General features: G+C 47.8%; 1 protein-coding gene across 1 annotated transcript in view; it reads left to right on the top strand.

The window, feature by feature from the left end:
* LOC146813096 (putative DBH-like monooxygenase protein 2) overlaps positions 1 to 15,218 on the top strand; it is a 334,342-nt gene that overhangs the window by 211,863 nt on the left and 107,261 nt on the right. The window contains exon 10 of the mRNA XM_085620074.1: positions 152 to 211. Coding sequence (XP_085476200.1) covers positions 152 to 211 — 60 coding nt within the window. The remainder of the gene's footprint in view (positions 1 to 151; positions 212 to 15,218) is intronic.

Genomic DNA, 15,218 nt, shown 5'->3' with positions numbered 1-15,218 from the left:
TTGAGGTTATAACCCCCTTTGCCCTGTTAGTATGACCAGTTGCTCATCAAACTTGAAATAAATCCGTCTTTTTACTGCATATACCCACTGAATTCTTCAAAAAGTATGTCTAGATTTAGTAATATGCAATTTTTGTATTCTCTCTTTACAGGGAGATGAGTTGCAGACGGTGTGCACCTACAACACATTAGGACGTCCCAATGTAACATTTGTAAGTTCATTTAAAAAAATCATACTCTCATTTGCCATTAGTAAACAGCATGAAAAGAATATTGCCAGCTGACTGTTTGCTTCAACAATCAACTGTGGGTTAAATGTCAAAAGCTAATTTGCACGTCCGAATCCTCAGATTTGCAAATTCACATAATTTGCGTCTGCAAAATTGGAATGACTTTTTGATATGTATTAAACCCATTTTACAAGTCAAAAAATCAACTTGCAAATTGGGTTTACTGACCCATATGAAATCACAATTAGCAAGGAGTGTGAAAGGGTTGTTCCTTCAAAATTGCAATTTCGAATGGTATGTATCAATATTTAGCAATCACAATTGTGAGTGAAAATGGGGATCAGGTACGGATAAAGAAGCTGGCCACCGGTTTGCAATGAGGAAAGGACTCTCCTGCGACCCATGGATGCCATTTAGGTGTCACCGGTGGTCGCAGTTGCAACCCTTGAGCTCTCCCTTGCGACCCGTAGCAATTGTTCTAGTGACCCCGGGTCTCTGTAGCAACCAAAATGCAAAAGTCACATGACATCACTACTAGTATTGCTCCCATATGTGATGTCACGTCCAACAATGTCATCAAAGGTAAAGGCAGGTGATGTTACTTCTGGTACCCCTGGCAAATTGGTGAACCGACGTCCATGCTGTGACTCCTTCCCTTTGAGAAAGGTATCAGCAGACTAGCAATGGTCCTGGAGACCTCTTCCTACACCCCAGATTATTTCATAAATTGGAGATATTTTTTTTAAGCAGCAACAGTTTTGTTAAAGAACACTGCTGCTTTAAAATAAATTAATCCAATTTTGGAATGCAAACTGAGGCTTGTTATTCTTCTGTTCCCTGAGGGCCACCATCCTTATATTTATAGTCAATCACATGGGTTGCATATAGCAACCTACCTAGTTATTCCTCTTTTGACAGGTCGTTCTATAGGTGCCGAGTGCTAGTATGTAGATTGCATCACAAAATTAAAGGCTGGCTGCAAACGTCGGAGCACACTTTTATATCACAATTTTCTACCAGCATTTTAGTACATCTGTCCCTTTGCCTTCAAATATCTTGCAACCACTTAAAAACAGAAAGAGAGCAAAGGAAAAGAGCCTCAATTACTTTGGACACAGTCAAATGAGCTACAGAAAAACACAGTGTCCCTCAAGTTCAGCTGTACACTGAGCCCCACAAATATATTCCTAACCATGTATACTAATAGAAATGTTTTAATGTTGGGGCCTTACAACATCACTACGCATGGCCATAAGAAGATACACGATTCATATGTGACCTAAAAAACATCTGTGCACACTTGCAGGAAAAGGCAGCAGAAAGAATTCTGAATTTGAGAAATACTATCATTTCAGAGGTTGTTGCATGAGTCAGAGGATCCATCTATTCTTTCAAAAGGTTTCACCTAAGACTTTTCTCAGTCTCACAGCAGAATGTACCATGAAAAGAGGATGATTTTGAGCTGTGTGTGGGGATGAAAATATGTTTTCAGAAATTATTATGAGTAACTATAAAGCCAAAGTTGCACCAGTCATTAAATAAAACATGTTAATTTGTTTGATAACCTGCCACTCTCACCATTCATGCAAGATTTGGCCTGGTGTCATTCTAAATTCTGTTTCCATACTCATTTTTTTTGTCTTGGAGAGTCATGGGAAGTAAACCCACTAAGTACCATTTGGGTTCCCTTCTGTTGGACAGATGCCTGATCACCCTACTCATTGGCTTACATTTTTATGGTGACCTCTAATTTTTGCTCTGTACTCCTTAATTCACTGTATCCAATTATGTCAAATCTCTTCTATGTTAAGATACTGTCCTGCTCTCTTATTCTTGTTTCCCTCCCCATTTCCGTATCTTCCACACCTACATTTAAAAAAAAAAAAAGTTTTTTATTATATATATAACAAGATCTGCAATTACATTTCTCATTAAGGAGATATTACATTGACAGTGTCTCATCAATCAGCATTGTGTACAGTGATATACAATTATACGCAGTTGTGATTTTTATACCTCATCTTCTGAGTCTCAATCTATGACAGGGGGGGCACATATATGTCCTCTATAGGTATTCCATTTGCCCCATACTTTCTCCCATTTCTTGGGGCACCCTCTGTGAATGTACGTAGCTTTCTCAGCCACCATGATCATGTCCATATCTCTGCACCACTTTGCCAGGGTTGGGGCTTGTGCCACCCCCCATTTCTGAGCTATATTCTGCTTAGCTATCATCATCCCTATTGTTGCCCAATTTCAGTCTGTGTGGTTGAGATCCGTTGGTTCCCATATATTTAATAGACAACGTTTGGGGTCAGGTGGGAATGGGTTCTCGCTGACCGCTGTGTTAGTATCCATCCCTGCTGTCCAGTATAGTGTAATCAGTGGACACTCCCACAGAGTGTGATAGAATGTGCCTAGTATGTCACATTGACGCACACAGCACGGGTCAGTGGCTCTACCTATCTTATGCATTGTCACCCTTGTGTAGTAGGTCCTATGTAGTATTTTGAGCTGTGTCGGGAGCAGCCTAGAGGAGACCGCTACCTCTCTGGGTGATGCAATCGCCTCCTGCCAGTTGGTGTCATCCAGGTCCCCCATCTCTGCCTGCCATATGGCCCGGAGTAGTACCAGGGGGTCCGTTTGATTGTTAATAATTTTAATTTTCCGGTATGTAAGAGAAATTGCTTTCTTGTCTAAGTGGTTTGTCAACCTTTTGTCCTCTAAGGAGATGATTCAGGGAGTACCTCCTCTGCTGGAATAGCTGCTTCCAGTGCATATTTAACCTGCATGTATCGAAACATTTCAATGGGAGCCATTTCATATTGTTCCTGCAGGTAGGCAAAGGTAACGATCTTTCCCTCTTTCCAGAGATTACCCAGCCAGGAGTTCCCTTTCAGGTCCCACTTCTGAAACCCCTTGCTCTTTCCCAGTGTACCTAGCCTGCCAGTGTCCCATATTGGGGTGTATTGTGTAAGTTTGTCAGCCCATCCCAGGTGCCGTGTCACAGTGTGCCAAACATGAACCGTGTGCGCTGTTGGTCCCAGGAGGTCTAATGTGTTCTGTTTATTGTAGAGTACCCTATTGACTCTTCCCATTCCCTGAGCTACTCTGTCTAAGCGATACGCAGGGTCAGTGTCAGGTGCATGAATCCACTGATTGATTACTGTCAGTTGTAAGGCCCAGTAATATGCCCGGACATCGGATTGAGCGACACCCCTGTCGTACCAGCTTCTAATCAGTTTTCTCGCGGCCACTCTTGCGGGTTTGCTATCCCAGAGGAGATTAGTGACTTCCGAGTTTATTGCTCTAAAATAGGATTCAGGGACTCAGTAGGGCATGTTGTGTAGGGCATAAAGAAATCTGAGTAGTGCCATCATTTTAAAAAGTGCTGCTCTGCCCAGTAGGGTGAGCGGTAACGCTTTCCAATGTTTGATATCTCGCCTCAGCCTCTGTAGTGGTGCTTGAAGGTTGAGCGCCTCAAATTTGTCTGGGTCAGACGTTACATGTATCCCTAGGTACTTAAAGCTTTCTGTTACTACCCTGACTGTGCAACCTCTAGGTAGTTTGGGATGTGTTCCATGCAGAATATATAGTACAGACTTCTCCCAATTAATTGCGTACCCTGATACCATCCCAAACACTTCACAGATGTTTAGTAGTTCATGAATGGATCACGTGGGGGAAGCTATATATACCAGGACGTCATCTGCGTAGAGGGAGATGCGATCCTCCCATCTCTCCGTCCATCTCAAACCCCAGATTATTGAGTCTCCCCTAATCCAAGCAGCCAATGATTCCAGGACTAGTGCGAACAGAAGTGGCGACAGCGGACATCCCTGTCGCGTCCAGCGTCCCAGAGAAAATTCCTGTGAGATATGTCCATTAGTCACCACATGTGCGATAGAGTTAGCATACAGTAGGCGAACCCAGGGACAGAATTTAGACCCAAAGCCCAGATGTTGGAGGTCAGTGAAAAGAAACGCCCATTCCACGGAGTCAAAGGCCATTTTCGCATCAAGAAACAGGACCACTGCATCCTCCCATATTGTATGTTTTTGTCCCAAGATGCTATGTAGGCGCCTAAGGTACAAAGCTGTATTCCTTCCCGGCATGAATCCCGATTTTTCTGGGTGGACCAATTTAGTGAGGTAGGGGGTCAATCGGAGCGCCAATGTTTTGGCCAAAATCTTGGCCTCTGCATTAATCAGCGATATCGGCCGATATGATGCGCACTCTGCAATGGGTTTGACAGGTTTATGGATGGCCACTATGGTAGCCATACACTGATCTCTAGGAAGCTCACCTTGGGCCTGGCTCACACCTATATTTCTTCATGTACAAACCTTGTATCTCATATTAAACACATTGGGTTGTTGGTTAACTGGGTGTGAGCCCTGGTCAAGCAGCAACCACAATCCTTGTCAGGGTAAGGCACAAGCCATTCCTAAATTAACTTGTGCTCATCCCTCTGGTAGCTTGGCACAGTGCAGTCAGTCTAAGCTCAAAGGCAATGTGTAACATATTTGTGCAGCACTTCAAAGATATTAGAGTGAAAACACCACACAAAATGCATACCACACCACGTTAGAAGAATATACATTTTCTTTCAATAATAAAACAAATAAAAAATGACAGAAATCCAATCAGTAAAACTGGAGATATTCAATTTTGGAAATTTTTGTGAAAATATACAAAAAAAGCACAAAGTGCCAACTCTGGATATCGGGACTCACTGGACCTGGACAAAGTCACAAGCTCAGGTGAGCCGCTATGGAGTGAGGCCCGGCTACTGGGACCTAGTTAGGCTTGTCCGTCATCGTTATTGAGGCTGCGGTAGATGAGGGGTGTAAAGGCCTGCTCTGAGGATATGTCGTACAGTGGTTGCTCTGATGGGCTGTGATGCAGGTTTTTGCGACAGGTCCAATCTACGCAGTAGCGGTAATGCGTCATTTCTGCTCAGGTTTGCCCCGCTCAGCAGAGGAGATGCATCGTACAACTGCATCCACAGAGGCCGGCAGAGCACCTTAAGCCCACTTCCAATGATCCAGGACTAGAGTGGCATCACTGGGCAGGGTAAACTCCCATATGCAGAGTCCAGGTGCAGGTTAAATGTTGTTGGAAGCATGTTGTATCCCTGAGGCTTCCGATCAGGAAGCCAGTCACTCTGGGTTCGAGAAATGCAGGTCAAGTCCTTCTCACCCAAGCAATAAGGCAGCAGGCAGGAGGTCAGAACAGTGGGACAGCAGTCCTTCAGAGCAGCAGGCCAGCAGTGTGGCGGTCCTTTCAGCAGCACAGCAGACCTTCTTTCTGGCAGAGTAGCCGCAGGTTCAGAAGTGTACTGAAGATTTGGCATAAGAGGTTGAGCTTTTATACCCAGTTGTGCCTTTGAAGTGGGGAGAAGCTGCTAGAGTCATGCCTTTAATTCACAGGTACCATGCCTTCCTGGTTCCAGGCAAACTATATGGAGTATGCAGCCCATTGTGTGGAGGCAGGACACAGACTATTCAAGAGTAAGTGGGGCTATTCCCAGCTCCCCCCTCTCATGCTAACAGTGATGGCCATTCCAGTCACTCTTAAGCTCCCCATTGTGTGTGGCTAGCTAGGAGGAATACATACAGCCCAGCTGTCAAATTCACCTAGTCATGTGCCCCAGAGGTAGTCTGCAGGCATCAAATGGCTAAAGCAAGAAATGCCACATTTATAAAAGTGGCTTTTTCAAAATTGCAACTTGAAATCTGACTTCACCATAAGATAGAGTTTGTCATTACAATTCCAGAGAAACCAAAATATGAAATGCTTACCTGTTCCCATTTGGAAGTTACACATATAAAATGCAATCATGTATCTCCAATATTATTCTTTGAGAGAGGAAGACCTTGCAGTAATGACAATTACATTTAAGAGTTTTTTCACTACCAGGATGTGTAAAACTTAAAAGTACATGTCCTACTTTTTATATACATTGGACCCTGGTGTCTGGGATGTCAATGATCGAACCTAGGGGTGACTCACATACATTAAAAAGAAAAGTGTTTTCCTGTCAAAAAGGTTTACTTTGCTAGGTAGAAATGGCAAGTTTAACACTACACACACACACACCAGTTGCAATGGCAGGCCTGAGACAGGTTTGAAGTGATAATTAAATGGGTGGCACAGTCAATGCTACAGGCCTACTAGCAGTATTTACTTTGCTGGCCCTGGGTACACATGTTGCCATTTTACTTGGGATTTATAAGTAAATTAAATGTGCCATTTTTTTGTAAACCAATATTACCATGTTTTAAGGAGAGGGCACAAGCACTTTAGCACTTGCTAGAAAGGCCAAGTCCAGCATCAAGTATCTTGAGGCAATTGTTGAATGGCTAGCACTATCAGTGAGCGGAGTTGCACTACACAAAATTCCGCAGAGTTGCATAAAAACTCCATGGAAATCTGCAGAGTTCCCCTCCGCCCTACACTAAAAAAATACAAAATTGAACAGTAACAATGTATAAATTTGCATTGCTCACCTTTTATACAGCCTGTGCACAGAAAAGCATGCCGCCGCAGCCCTGGGCCGGGATCCCACACCTTTGGTCTTACTCTTGCATTCCCAAATCCCATGCTGCTCCCCTTTGACTGGATGGAGCCGGGGAGTGATGTCATGACCTGGGGGTCGATGCAGGAAGTGTCAGATATCACCTTCCACTTGGCAAAAGAAAGGACTAGGGTATTTCTCAGAGACACAATGACATAACCTCTGATGGCCCTCACTTCCCTGCACCAGACTCTAAGACAGTGAGGGGGGCTCTCAAATTGAGTTGGCGGGCTTCTAGGCTGCTATGTGCACAGCAGGCTACCCCCTACTCCTACCCCCCGCTTCCCTCCATTTACCCAGGTCTTTTATTAATTCTCTGCTTCCGTCTCCAAAGCCCTCAGGTGTCCCAACGACATCTGGTTATATTCGAACCCAGGCCCCTTCCTCTACCTGCTGTAAGTGAAAATCCCTTGTAGGCTACTACCTTGGGGAGCTCTATAAGTGACGGTCACCCTTTTTGATGTCACCAGAGGGGCTGTTAATTTTATCTAAAATGCCTGGCCCAGAAGTGGCTGCAGCGCTTGGTCCGTAGGTGTGTCCATGGTGTTGTCCATCGGGAATCGAGGATGGCTGAAACGTGTCCGTCAGCAGGATATAGTGAGTAGGTTGGAATTTGTCTCTCAAAGGGTGGATACAGTCATTTGCTTGGGAATGGCTTTTTCAAGGTGTGAAACAATGAGTAGCTTGAAGGGCTGTCAGTGAAGAATGGGCTGTGTACACACAGGAAAATTTACTCCGTAATACCAAACTTCATGGCTTGTCGGGTCTCAGCTGTCAGGAGGACCATTAAGGCTGATGTAGCACCTCCTTCTTGCGTTGAATCATTTAATGTGCACCATGTACAGATCATAAGTATGTGAGGTGCGTTCATACCTGTGCTCAGAGGTTGTAAAGAGGCAGGGCTGTGGCTGCAGCCCCACTACATATGTGTACCATTTACAGAAAGAGAACTGCTGTGCATATTGCATGGTGCACCGCGATAAAATTTGATGCTCACATTAGGTGGTTTAAAGCTGAGCCTGTCTCAGCACTATTGGAAGTAGGAGTGGGCGGCAGGGGCAAACTTCACCATGTTGCGGAATAGACATTTTTTGCCAAACCCCATGCTCCCTACAGAGCGCAGAGTTGGCAAAACTTCAACCTCTTCTGGTAGAGTGGAGTTCACCAACCACCCCTAGCTAGCACTACATGGCAAGCAATGTGCTCGACACATTTCTGCAAAATCTGTATTGTATATATCACTATAAAATTAATATACATTTATAATGTTCTTTCCTTGATGGTGGAGATTTTACAGAATGGCTGCTATCTCAAAAGGGCCATAAAGAACTTAATGGCTGTATGAACCCAGCAGTAGGGAAGGTTTCTACCCAAATCGGCTTACCAAAATATCTGACCAAAAAAGTTTCAACTATGATACTGCAAAGGTATAGAATTATGATGATTAACTCTACATGAGCCTTAATGATATATACTTTCAAAGTACGTAGATGTGGAGTTAAGAATATTAAATTAATACATACATATATATATTTTTCATCTACAATATGCTAGTGCACAAATCTTCAGGAGGTGGCGTGCACAAAAAATATAAAACATATGGTTGATAATGAATTATATTTCATGCAGTGAAGATCAAATTGTTTGAATATTCCTAAACCAGGGCACACAGATGTAGTTTTAAGCAAAAATAAGCTGTGACAATAGCAGAGCTACTTCACCCCATGAACTGAAATGCAGATTTAGCCTTTTTGCAGCTGAAACAAGCAAGTTGACATAATTTGCATTGTGGCAGATTCAAGACGTATCTAATGTTAAAGGTTGTGATAAGCTTGTGGAAAGTTTTGCAACCAGAAATATTAGTGCTGCAGTCAGGACAGTAATGGGGCAGAACTCTTTTTTTTCAGGGCCTTTTTAGTTAGTTTTGATGAATAACTGGTTAAACGGGTACTATAGTGGTTTGACATGTTGTAGGTAGGCATCAGGTTTGTTCCACATTTTCTTCTCCTTGTGTTTCCTATTGAGGTACATGTTTACTATGTTGTCTACAACTCTAGTGAATTGGATGCAAGGTCACCAAGTACGTACTTATGTAGCGGTACTTTAGCACCCACAAGTAAGTGTGCAATGTGTTGTGACTCTTGGATGGTCTTTCGGTAATCACCTGATCATCTAGAAGTAAGGGTGACCCTTTCCAGTAGCCACCGTGGTGCTGACACAGAGAATGCTTAGCAGCGGATACCTCCACTAAATACCCCAGGGAGAAAAAAGCCAGTTGGCAAAAAACCTCCATAGACGAAGGTGACGAAGTTGACTGATGGATCACTAGAAGAGATGAAGAAAATGGTTCTTTTAGAGTAGCTCAAATATAAGTAAAGGAAAAATGGCTGAAGGAAACCTGGAACAAAAATGAAGCAAGGGTAGAAAGAACACAATGTAAAATAACTTTCCAAATGTTGTGCAGTGTCAGCCTGAATCTGAAAACTCCTCCTTTTCTAGTGGTTGGACAGGAAACTATCTGACAATTCCTGTTTCATCATCTCGGTGTGGGAAGTATGGCATCACTAGTGCTGGTCTGTTCACCGTCTTAGCTTGGCTCCTCCTTACCTGAACTAGTAGTAGACAATCATGGGCCAAAGACACTGTGCAATGTGTACTGTACTAGATCAAGAATGTTCCCAGCAGAACAAATTCAGGAAAGGAAGGCCACACTGGTGTGCTGGCAGGCACATACCAAGTGGCATTCTGCAATTCCCACCAAGCTGCCGCTATCCATTGTGGACTTGCCTACTCCTGTGATCACCAAGCTACTGCACTTTTCCATTGTTCCATTTGCTCTCTTCTGAGAAGGAACCATTACAGGGCTGGAGTGGGACAAATGCGGCTGCAGCATGACACTGCCAGACTTAGAAGATCTGTCTTGTAAGGTGTTCTGATTTTTGAGGGAATGACCTTTAGATTTATATATTTATAGAGATCTAGTTTGTCATGGTTGAGTTTGGTTTTAAAGGCTAATAATGGAATATGTTGTTCTATGGAGCTATGGAGCCAAGGATTTTAAGTATATTGACCCTTAAGGACCACTTTTACCAATATATTGTATTCCTTTGTGAATTAATTATTTTTTTCCATATTGATGCTAGAGTTGAATGCCTCATCTACTTTTGGAGATTTTCATCTGGCGTGCCTAGGGATTAGTCTAATAGATACTTCTTCATGCAGATTCCTAACATTTTTAATATCTAAGGCTTCAAACTTTTAAAAGCTCTTTACACTGGGTGGGGCCCTGGCTCTGATTCTGCAGTGGAAGAGGCATCTCCATAATGTGCCCCTGTTGGTGTATTGATGTAAGTTTGCTTTTTTCTGTGGCATCGACTTGAATCTGGAGTTTGGATCTCCTCAGGTGATCATCAACATTGTTGACTCTATAGTGTCTCAAAATATTTTTCAGATGTAGTTTTTGTAATATTGTCACCCTCCTAAACGTTCAGGTTTTAAACTGTGAAGGGACTGTGATGATCCACACAGAATTTGCCTGTGATGTTTAGGTTAGACAATTATGTAAAGACCTGTGGCTCTTATCGTAGTATGCATCCCAAAGCCATAAATGAGAGGGAGACCAAGACCTCATTGCTAAAGCACTTGATGAACTTAGAAGAAGACGCAAATCCCGAGCAAGGTTGAAGACACCTGGGTTGCTGCCATTGTCAAAGGCAAAAAAAAAGCACAAGAAGAAAAGATGATATAAACTCAAACTATGCAACTTCAACATTAAGCCACCGTGTCCCCCACCCTCCACTCAAATATCCGCATTGGAGCCAGATCTATTGAAGGACACCAGGGAGGATCCAGCACCTGCAGTTCCCTCAGACCAGGCGTAAGCCGGGGATACGTTACTGCTTGTGACATTGACCCCTATGCCCCATTCCAGTCAGCTTTATTGGAATTTCGGTTTCCTGGCAGCTCCAGTCCACCATGAATCGAAGCTGCATTTCTCGATAGTAGTGAACAAAACTTGGGACCCTCAGTCCTTTCTCTCCCACAGGGATGTAAATCAAATCGGGGCGCATATCTGGGCAGTTAATTCCCTAGACAAAGTGGTTTAGCTCTGCCTCAATGGACTTGAGCAGTTCCACCGGTGGCGCAACTGGGAGGATTTGAAACAAGAACAGGGCACAAGAAAGAATTGTCATTTTTAAGGCAGCTAAACGTCTGAGCCATAAGAGGCCTTAGTGTCTCGACTGGGTGAGATCTGATCTAATCTGCCAGGGGAGAGCATTACCGTTAAGAGGGACTGTATCCTGCAGCATGGGAACAATCCTGATCCCCAAATAAGAGAGGTGGTGGCTCCAAAAGGCTAAGGCCCTTAGATTTCTGGAGGTTTACACCAAAGCCTGCTACCTTGCTGAACCTGTCCAGTTCCCCCAAGAGGGCTAGCAGGGAGTGCTGGGAATCATCATGCACAACAATGAGATTGTGTGTATATAAGCCTATGGTGTGCGTGTTGCCGCAGAACTTTACTCCGGCCATCTGGGGGTTATCTCTGACTCTCTGTGCCATCAGTTCCAGCGGATTGAAAGGGTGGGGGGTGCTGTAATAACTAAGAACCTATCTAAGGAACCAGGAACCAAGGCAAAGTGGACCAGAGTAGCTTTTTGGCATGGCCAGTCAAATCTGTCAAACGCTTTCTCAGCGTCTACTGCTGAGAACATCACCTCTCAGTATGGAACACGCTGCCTTTTCTACTCGGTGTCATATTCTCTTTTGTTACCTGCACACTGCAGATGGGAGTTGAAACTATACTGGTGTGTATCCACCAAGTCTGGAATGAGGGGGGTTAAGGTGAGCCACCAGTATGTCCAGGTATAACTTGGCATCTAAGTTGATAAGCAAGATGGGATGGCAGGAGCCACAGCAGCGAGGAACCTTTCCAGGTTTTGGAATGACCAAGATTGAGGCCTCCAGCATGGTGTGAGGAAGCTTCCCTGTATCAGTGAAGAAATTAAAGAGTAAGGGCAATTCTGGCAGAGGGTTTTGTAAAACAGCACAGAGAAGCCCACTGGACCTGGACATTTTAACAGTTTTAGCCAAGAGATAGCTGAGATTTCCTCCCCATTTTGGATGGGAGAGTCAAGGGAGTCAGCCTGTTGTTTATTTAACTGCCAGGTGTGGACCCCTCAATGGTACTCATAGGCGTCTGTCGCTTGAAGGCTTTGGGGAGTGTACAGGGAAAAGTAAAAGTCATGAAAGGCTGACACTATACCGGGGTCATCTCTGACCTTGGTCCCATTGTCTGTCTATATTACTTGGACCCTTTCAGCCTGGCACTTAGCTCAGAGTTTATGGGTCAATAACGTACCACATTTGTCACCTCCACTGTAAAAGATATGCTGGAGGGGCAGCATGGTGTATTCTGTTCTATCCACATCCGCAAAGCTGGGCCCGCGTCACCTCAAGTCTCCATCAGACCCAGGTACCAGTGTATATTTATGGATGGCCTCGCGATCCCTCGCCTATCACTCCAGGTCCTGCTGCAGCATGTTCTTCATGGAGAGGTAGCATTGATCTCCCCTCGTTCCATTGCCTTCAAAGTCTCCCAGAGAGTAGCTCAGTTTGTGTTCACTGTGTGTGAGTTTTTGAACTGTGACCTGTTCGTGGAGTAAACTGTCCCACATCCAAAAGGGAGCAGCCCACCATTTGTGCGTGTCAATCTGTAATGTGAGTTCAAGGGCAGCATGGTCTGATAGAGACCAAGGGGTGATCTCGAACACCACGGCCCAAGACTGCAGGGCTGATGTCCCTAGAATGTAGTCTAACCTGGCATAGGTTTTGTGTGCCACTTCGTAGGTGTAGTGGGCTGCCCTCCACAGGAGGCACAGTCACATCACCTGTAGCCAGTAGACTCCCCTGTGAGAGAAGTTCCTAGTCTAGCAATGGTGCTGGGCACACCAGTCCCATCCATTATTCAGTAGAAGGCTAATGTCGCCTCCTGGTATTTGGACAAAATTTGGATTGATAAATATTAGTAGGGGCAGGGTATGCCGTAAAAACCCTCCTGGGCTGGCGGTTCTTTGCTGGGGACCAGATGGGCTATGCCCGGACAACACCTCCCCTCTGTCCGGGGGCTCCCTCCTTCGGCCCACGGCATGGCAAAGTGCCCCGGACGGGCTCCATGGGTCCCAGGCAGTACTCCCCCAGGCATCCGGGCCTGAGAGCTCTGCTGGTCCTCCCTGTGCCTGAGGATCAGCCAGGGTCCCCGAGCCCCCCGGGACATGAAGCCCCCAAGCACTGCATGGGCAGGCGGAAGCCCTACTGCGAAGGCTCGGAGTGGGCAGATGGGAGTCTTTAAGTCCCGGCCATCTGGTTGCACCTTTCCCCTCAGCCATCTGGTCGCACGCAATACTTTCCAATGAGGCGACTAGATGGCCGGGCTGTCCTGGAACTCACAATGGGGCTCATTTGCCTCCCCGATCCCAGCCAGGGCTCCAGGAGGTCAGTCACGTTTGCGCTCAGGGATCGCTGAGTCTCGCGTTGTGCATGGGTTCCCAGAAAGAGGGGTAGCTTTCCTCTGGATTAGTAGGGGCAGGGTATGCCGTAACACCCCTCCAGGGCTGGCGGTTCTTTGCAGGGGACCAGATGGGATATGCCCGGACAACACCTCCCCTCCGTCCGGGGGCTCCCTCCTCCGGCCCACGGCATGGCAAAGTGAGTGCCCGGGATGAGCTCCATGGCTCCCAGGCAGTTCTCCCCGGGCGTCTGGGCCCGAGAGCTCCGGTGGTCCTCCCAGTGCCTGTGGCCCAGCCGGGGTGCCCGAGCCCCCCTGGGACGCAGAGCCACCTGAGCCCTGCGTGGGCAGGCAGGTGCCCTACCACGAAGGCTCAGGGTGGGCAGTTGGGAGTCCTTTCAGTCCCGCCAATCTGGTCCCAAGCAATGCTTTCCAATGTGGTGACCAGATGGCCGGGTTGCCCTGGAAGGCCCGATTGGGGCTCATTTGCCTCCCCAATCCAAGCCAGGGCTCCAGGAGGTCGGGCACATTCACGCCCAGGGTCCCCTGAGTCTCGCGGTACGCACAGGTTCCCAGAAAAAGGGGTAGCTTTCCTCCAGATAAGTAGGGGCAGGGTATGCTGTAACACCCCTCCCGGGCTGGCGGTTCTTTGCCGGGGACCAGATGGGCTATGCCCGGACAACACCTCCCCTCTGTCCTGGGGCTCCCTCCTCCAGCCCATGGCGTGGCAAAGGGCCCGGGACAGGCTCCATGGGACCTGGGCAGTCCTCCCCCGGGCTTCCGGGCCTGAGAGTTCCGGTGGTCCTCCCCATGCGTGAGGCCCAGCAGGGGTCCCCGAGCCCCCCGCGACGCGGAGCCCCCCGAGCCCTGCATGGGCCATCTGGTCGCACCTTTCCCCTCGGCCATCTGGTCACGCGCAATGCTTTCCAATGGGGTGACCAGATGGCCGGGCCACCGGTAAAGTCCCGTTGAGGGCTCATTTGCCTCACTGATCCCAGCCAGGGCTCCAGGAGGTTGGGCACGTCTGTGCCTAGGATCTCCTCAGTCTTACAGTGCGTACAGGTTACCAGAAAGGGGATAGCCTTCCTCCGGATTACTAGGGACAGGGTACTCTGGGACCCCGCTCGTCCTAGCGGTCCTCAGCCGGCAGCTGGACGGGCCAGGATGCCACTCCAGCCCTGGGTCCGTCCCCGGGTCTGCTGCGTGGCAGGCTGCCCCGGATGGGGTCCTGCGGGCCTGGGGAGCCTCCTTCTGCTCAGCTGGGTCCAGGGGCTCCCAGGGGCCCCGGGAAGGGTGGCCTCTCCACCCCAGTCTCAGTCCTCGGTCCTGCTGTGTGGCAAGGTGCCCGGTACAAGGTCCCCCAGGCCCGGGGAGGCTTCCCCTTCGCCTCCATCCCCGGGAGCCCTGGCCGGGTCCAGGGGCCCTGCCGGGCCCCAGCTCAGGAGCTCCAGCCCTGTGCCCCGTCCTCCTGCCTGCTGCCCCTCCAAAGGCCCGGGATTGGGCTCCATCATGCCCGGGGAGCTTCCCCTTGCTCGGCTGGGTTCAGGGGCTCCCTGGGGCCCCGGGGAGGGTGGCCTCTCCACCCCAGGCTCCGTCCTTGGTCCTGCTGCGTGGCCGGGTTCCTGTGATGGTGTCTGGCAGGCCCGGGGATGCTTCACATGCGCCTCCGAGCCTGGGAGCCCTGGCTGTGTCCAGGGGACCCGCTGGGCCCTGGTTCGGATGCTCCGGCCCTGGGCCCCATCCCCTGGCCTTCCACCCTGCCAAAGGCCTGGGACGGGGTTCCGTTGTGCTTGGGGAGCCTCCCCTTGGTTGGCTGGGTTCAGGAGCTTCGGCTGGGGCTCCTGAGGGCCCCAGAGAAGGTGGCCTCCCCACCCTGGGCTGTGTCCTTGGGCCTGCGTGTGGCA

Source organism: Triturus cristatus, chromosome 7 (genome assembly GCF_964204655.1).
Source record: "Triturus cristatus chromosome 7, aTriCri1.1, whole genome shotgun sequence".
Taxonomy (NCBI): domain Eukaryota; kingdom Metazoa; phylum Chordata; class Amphibia; order Caudata; family Salamandridae; genus Triturus; species Triturus cristatus.
Note: the sequence above shows the minus strand (reverse complement) of the source record. Positions and strands in the feature narration are given on the sequence as shown.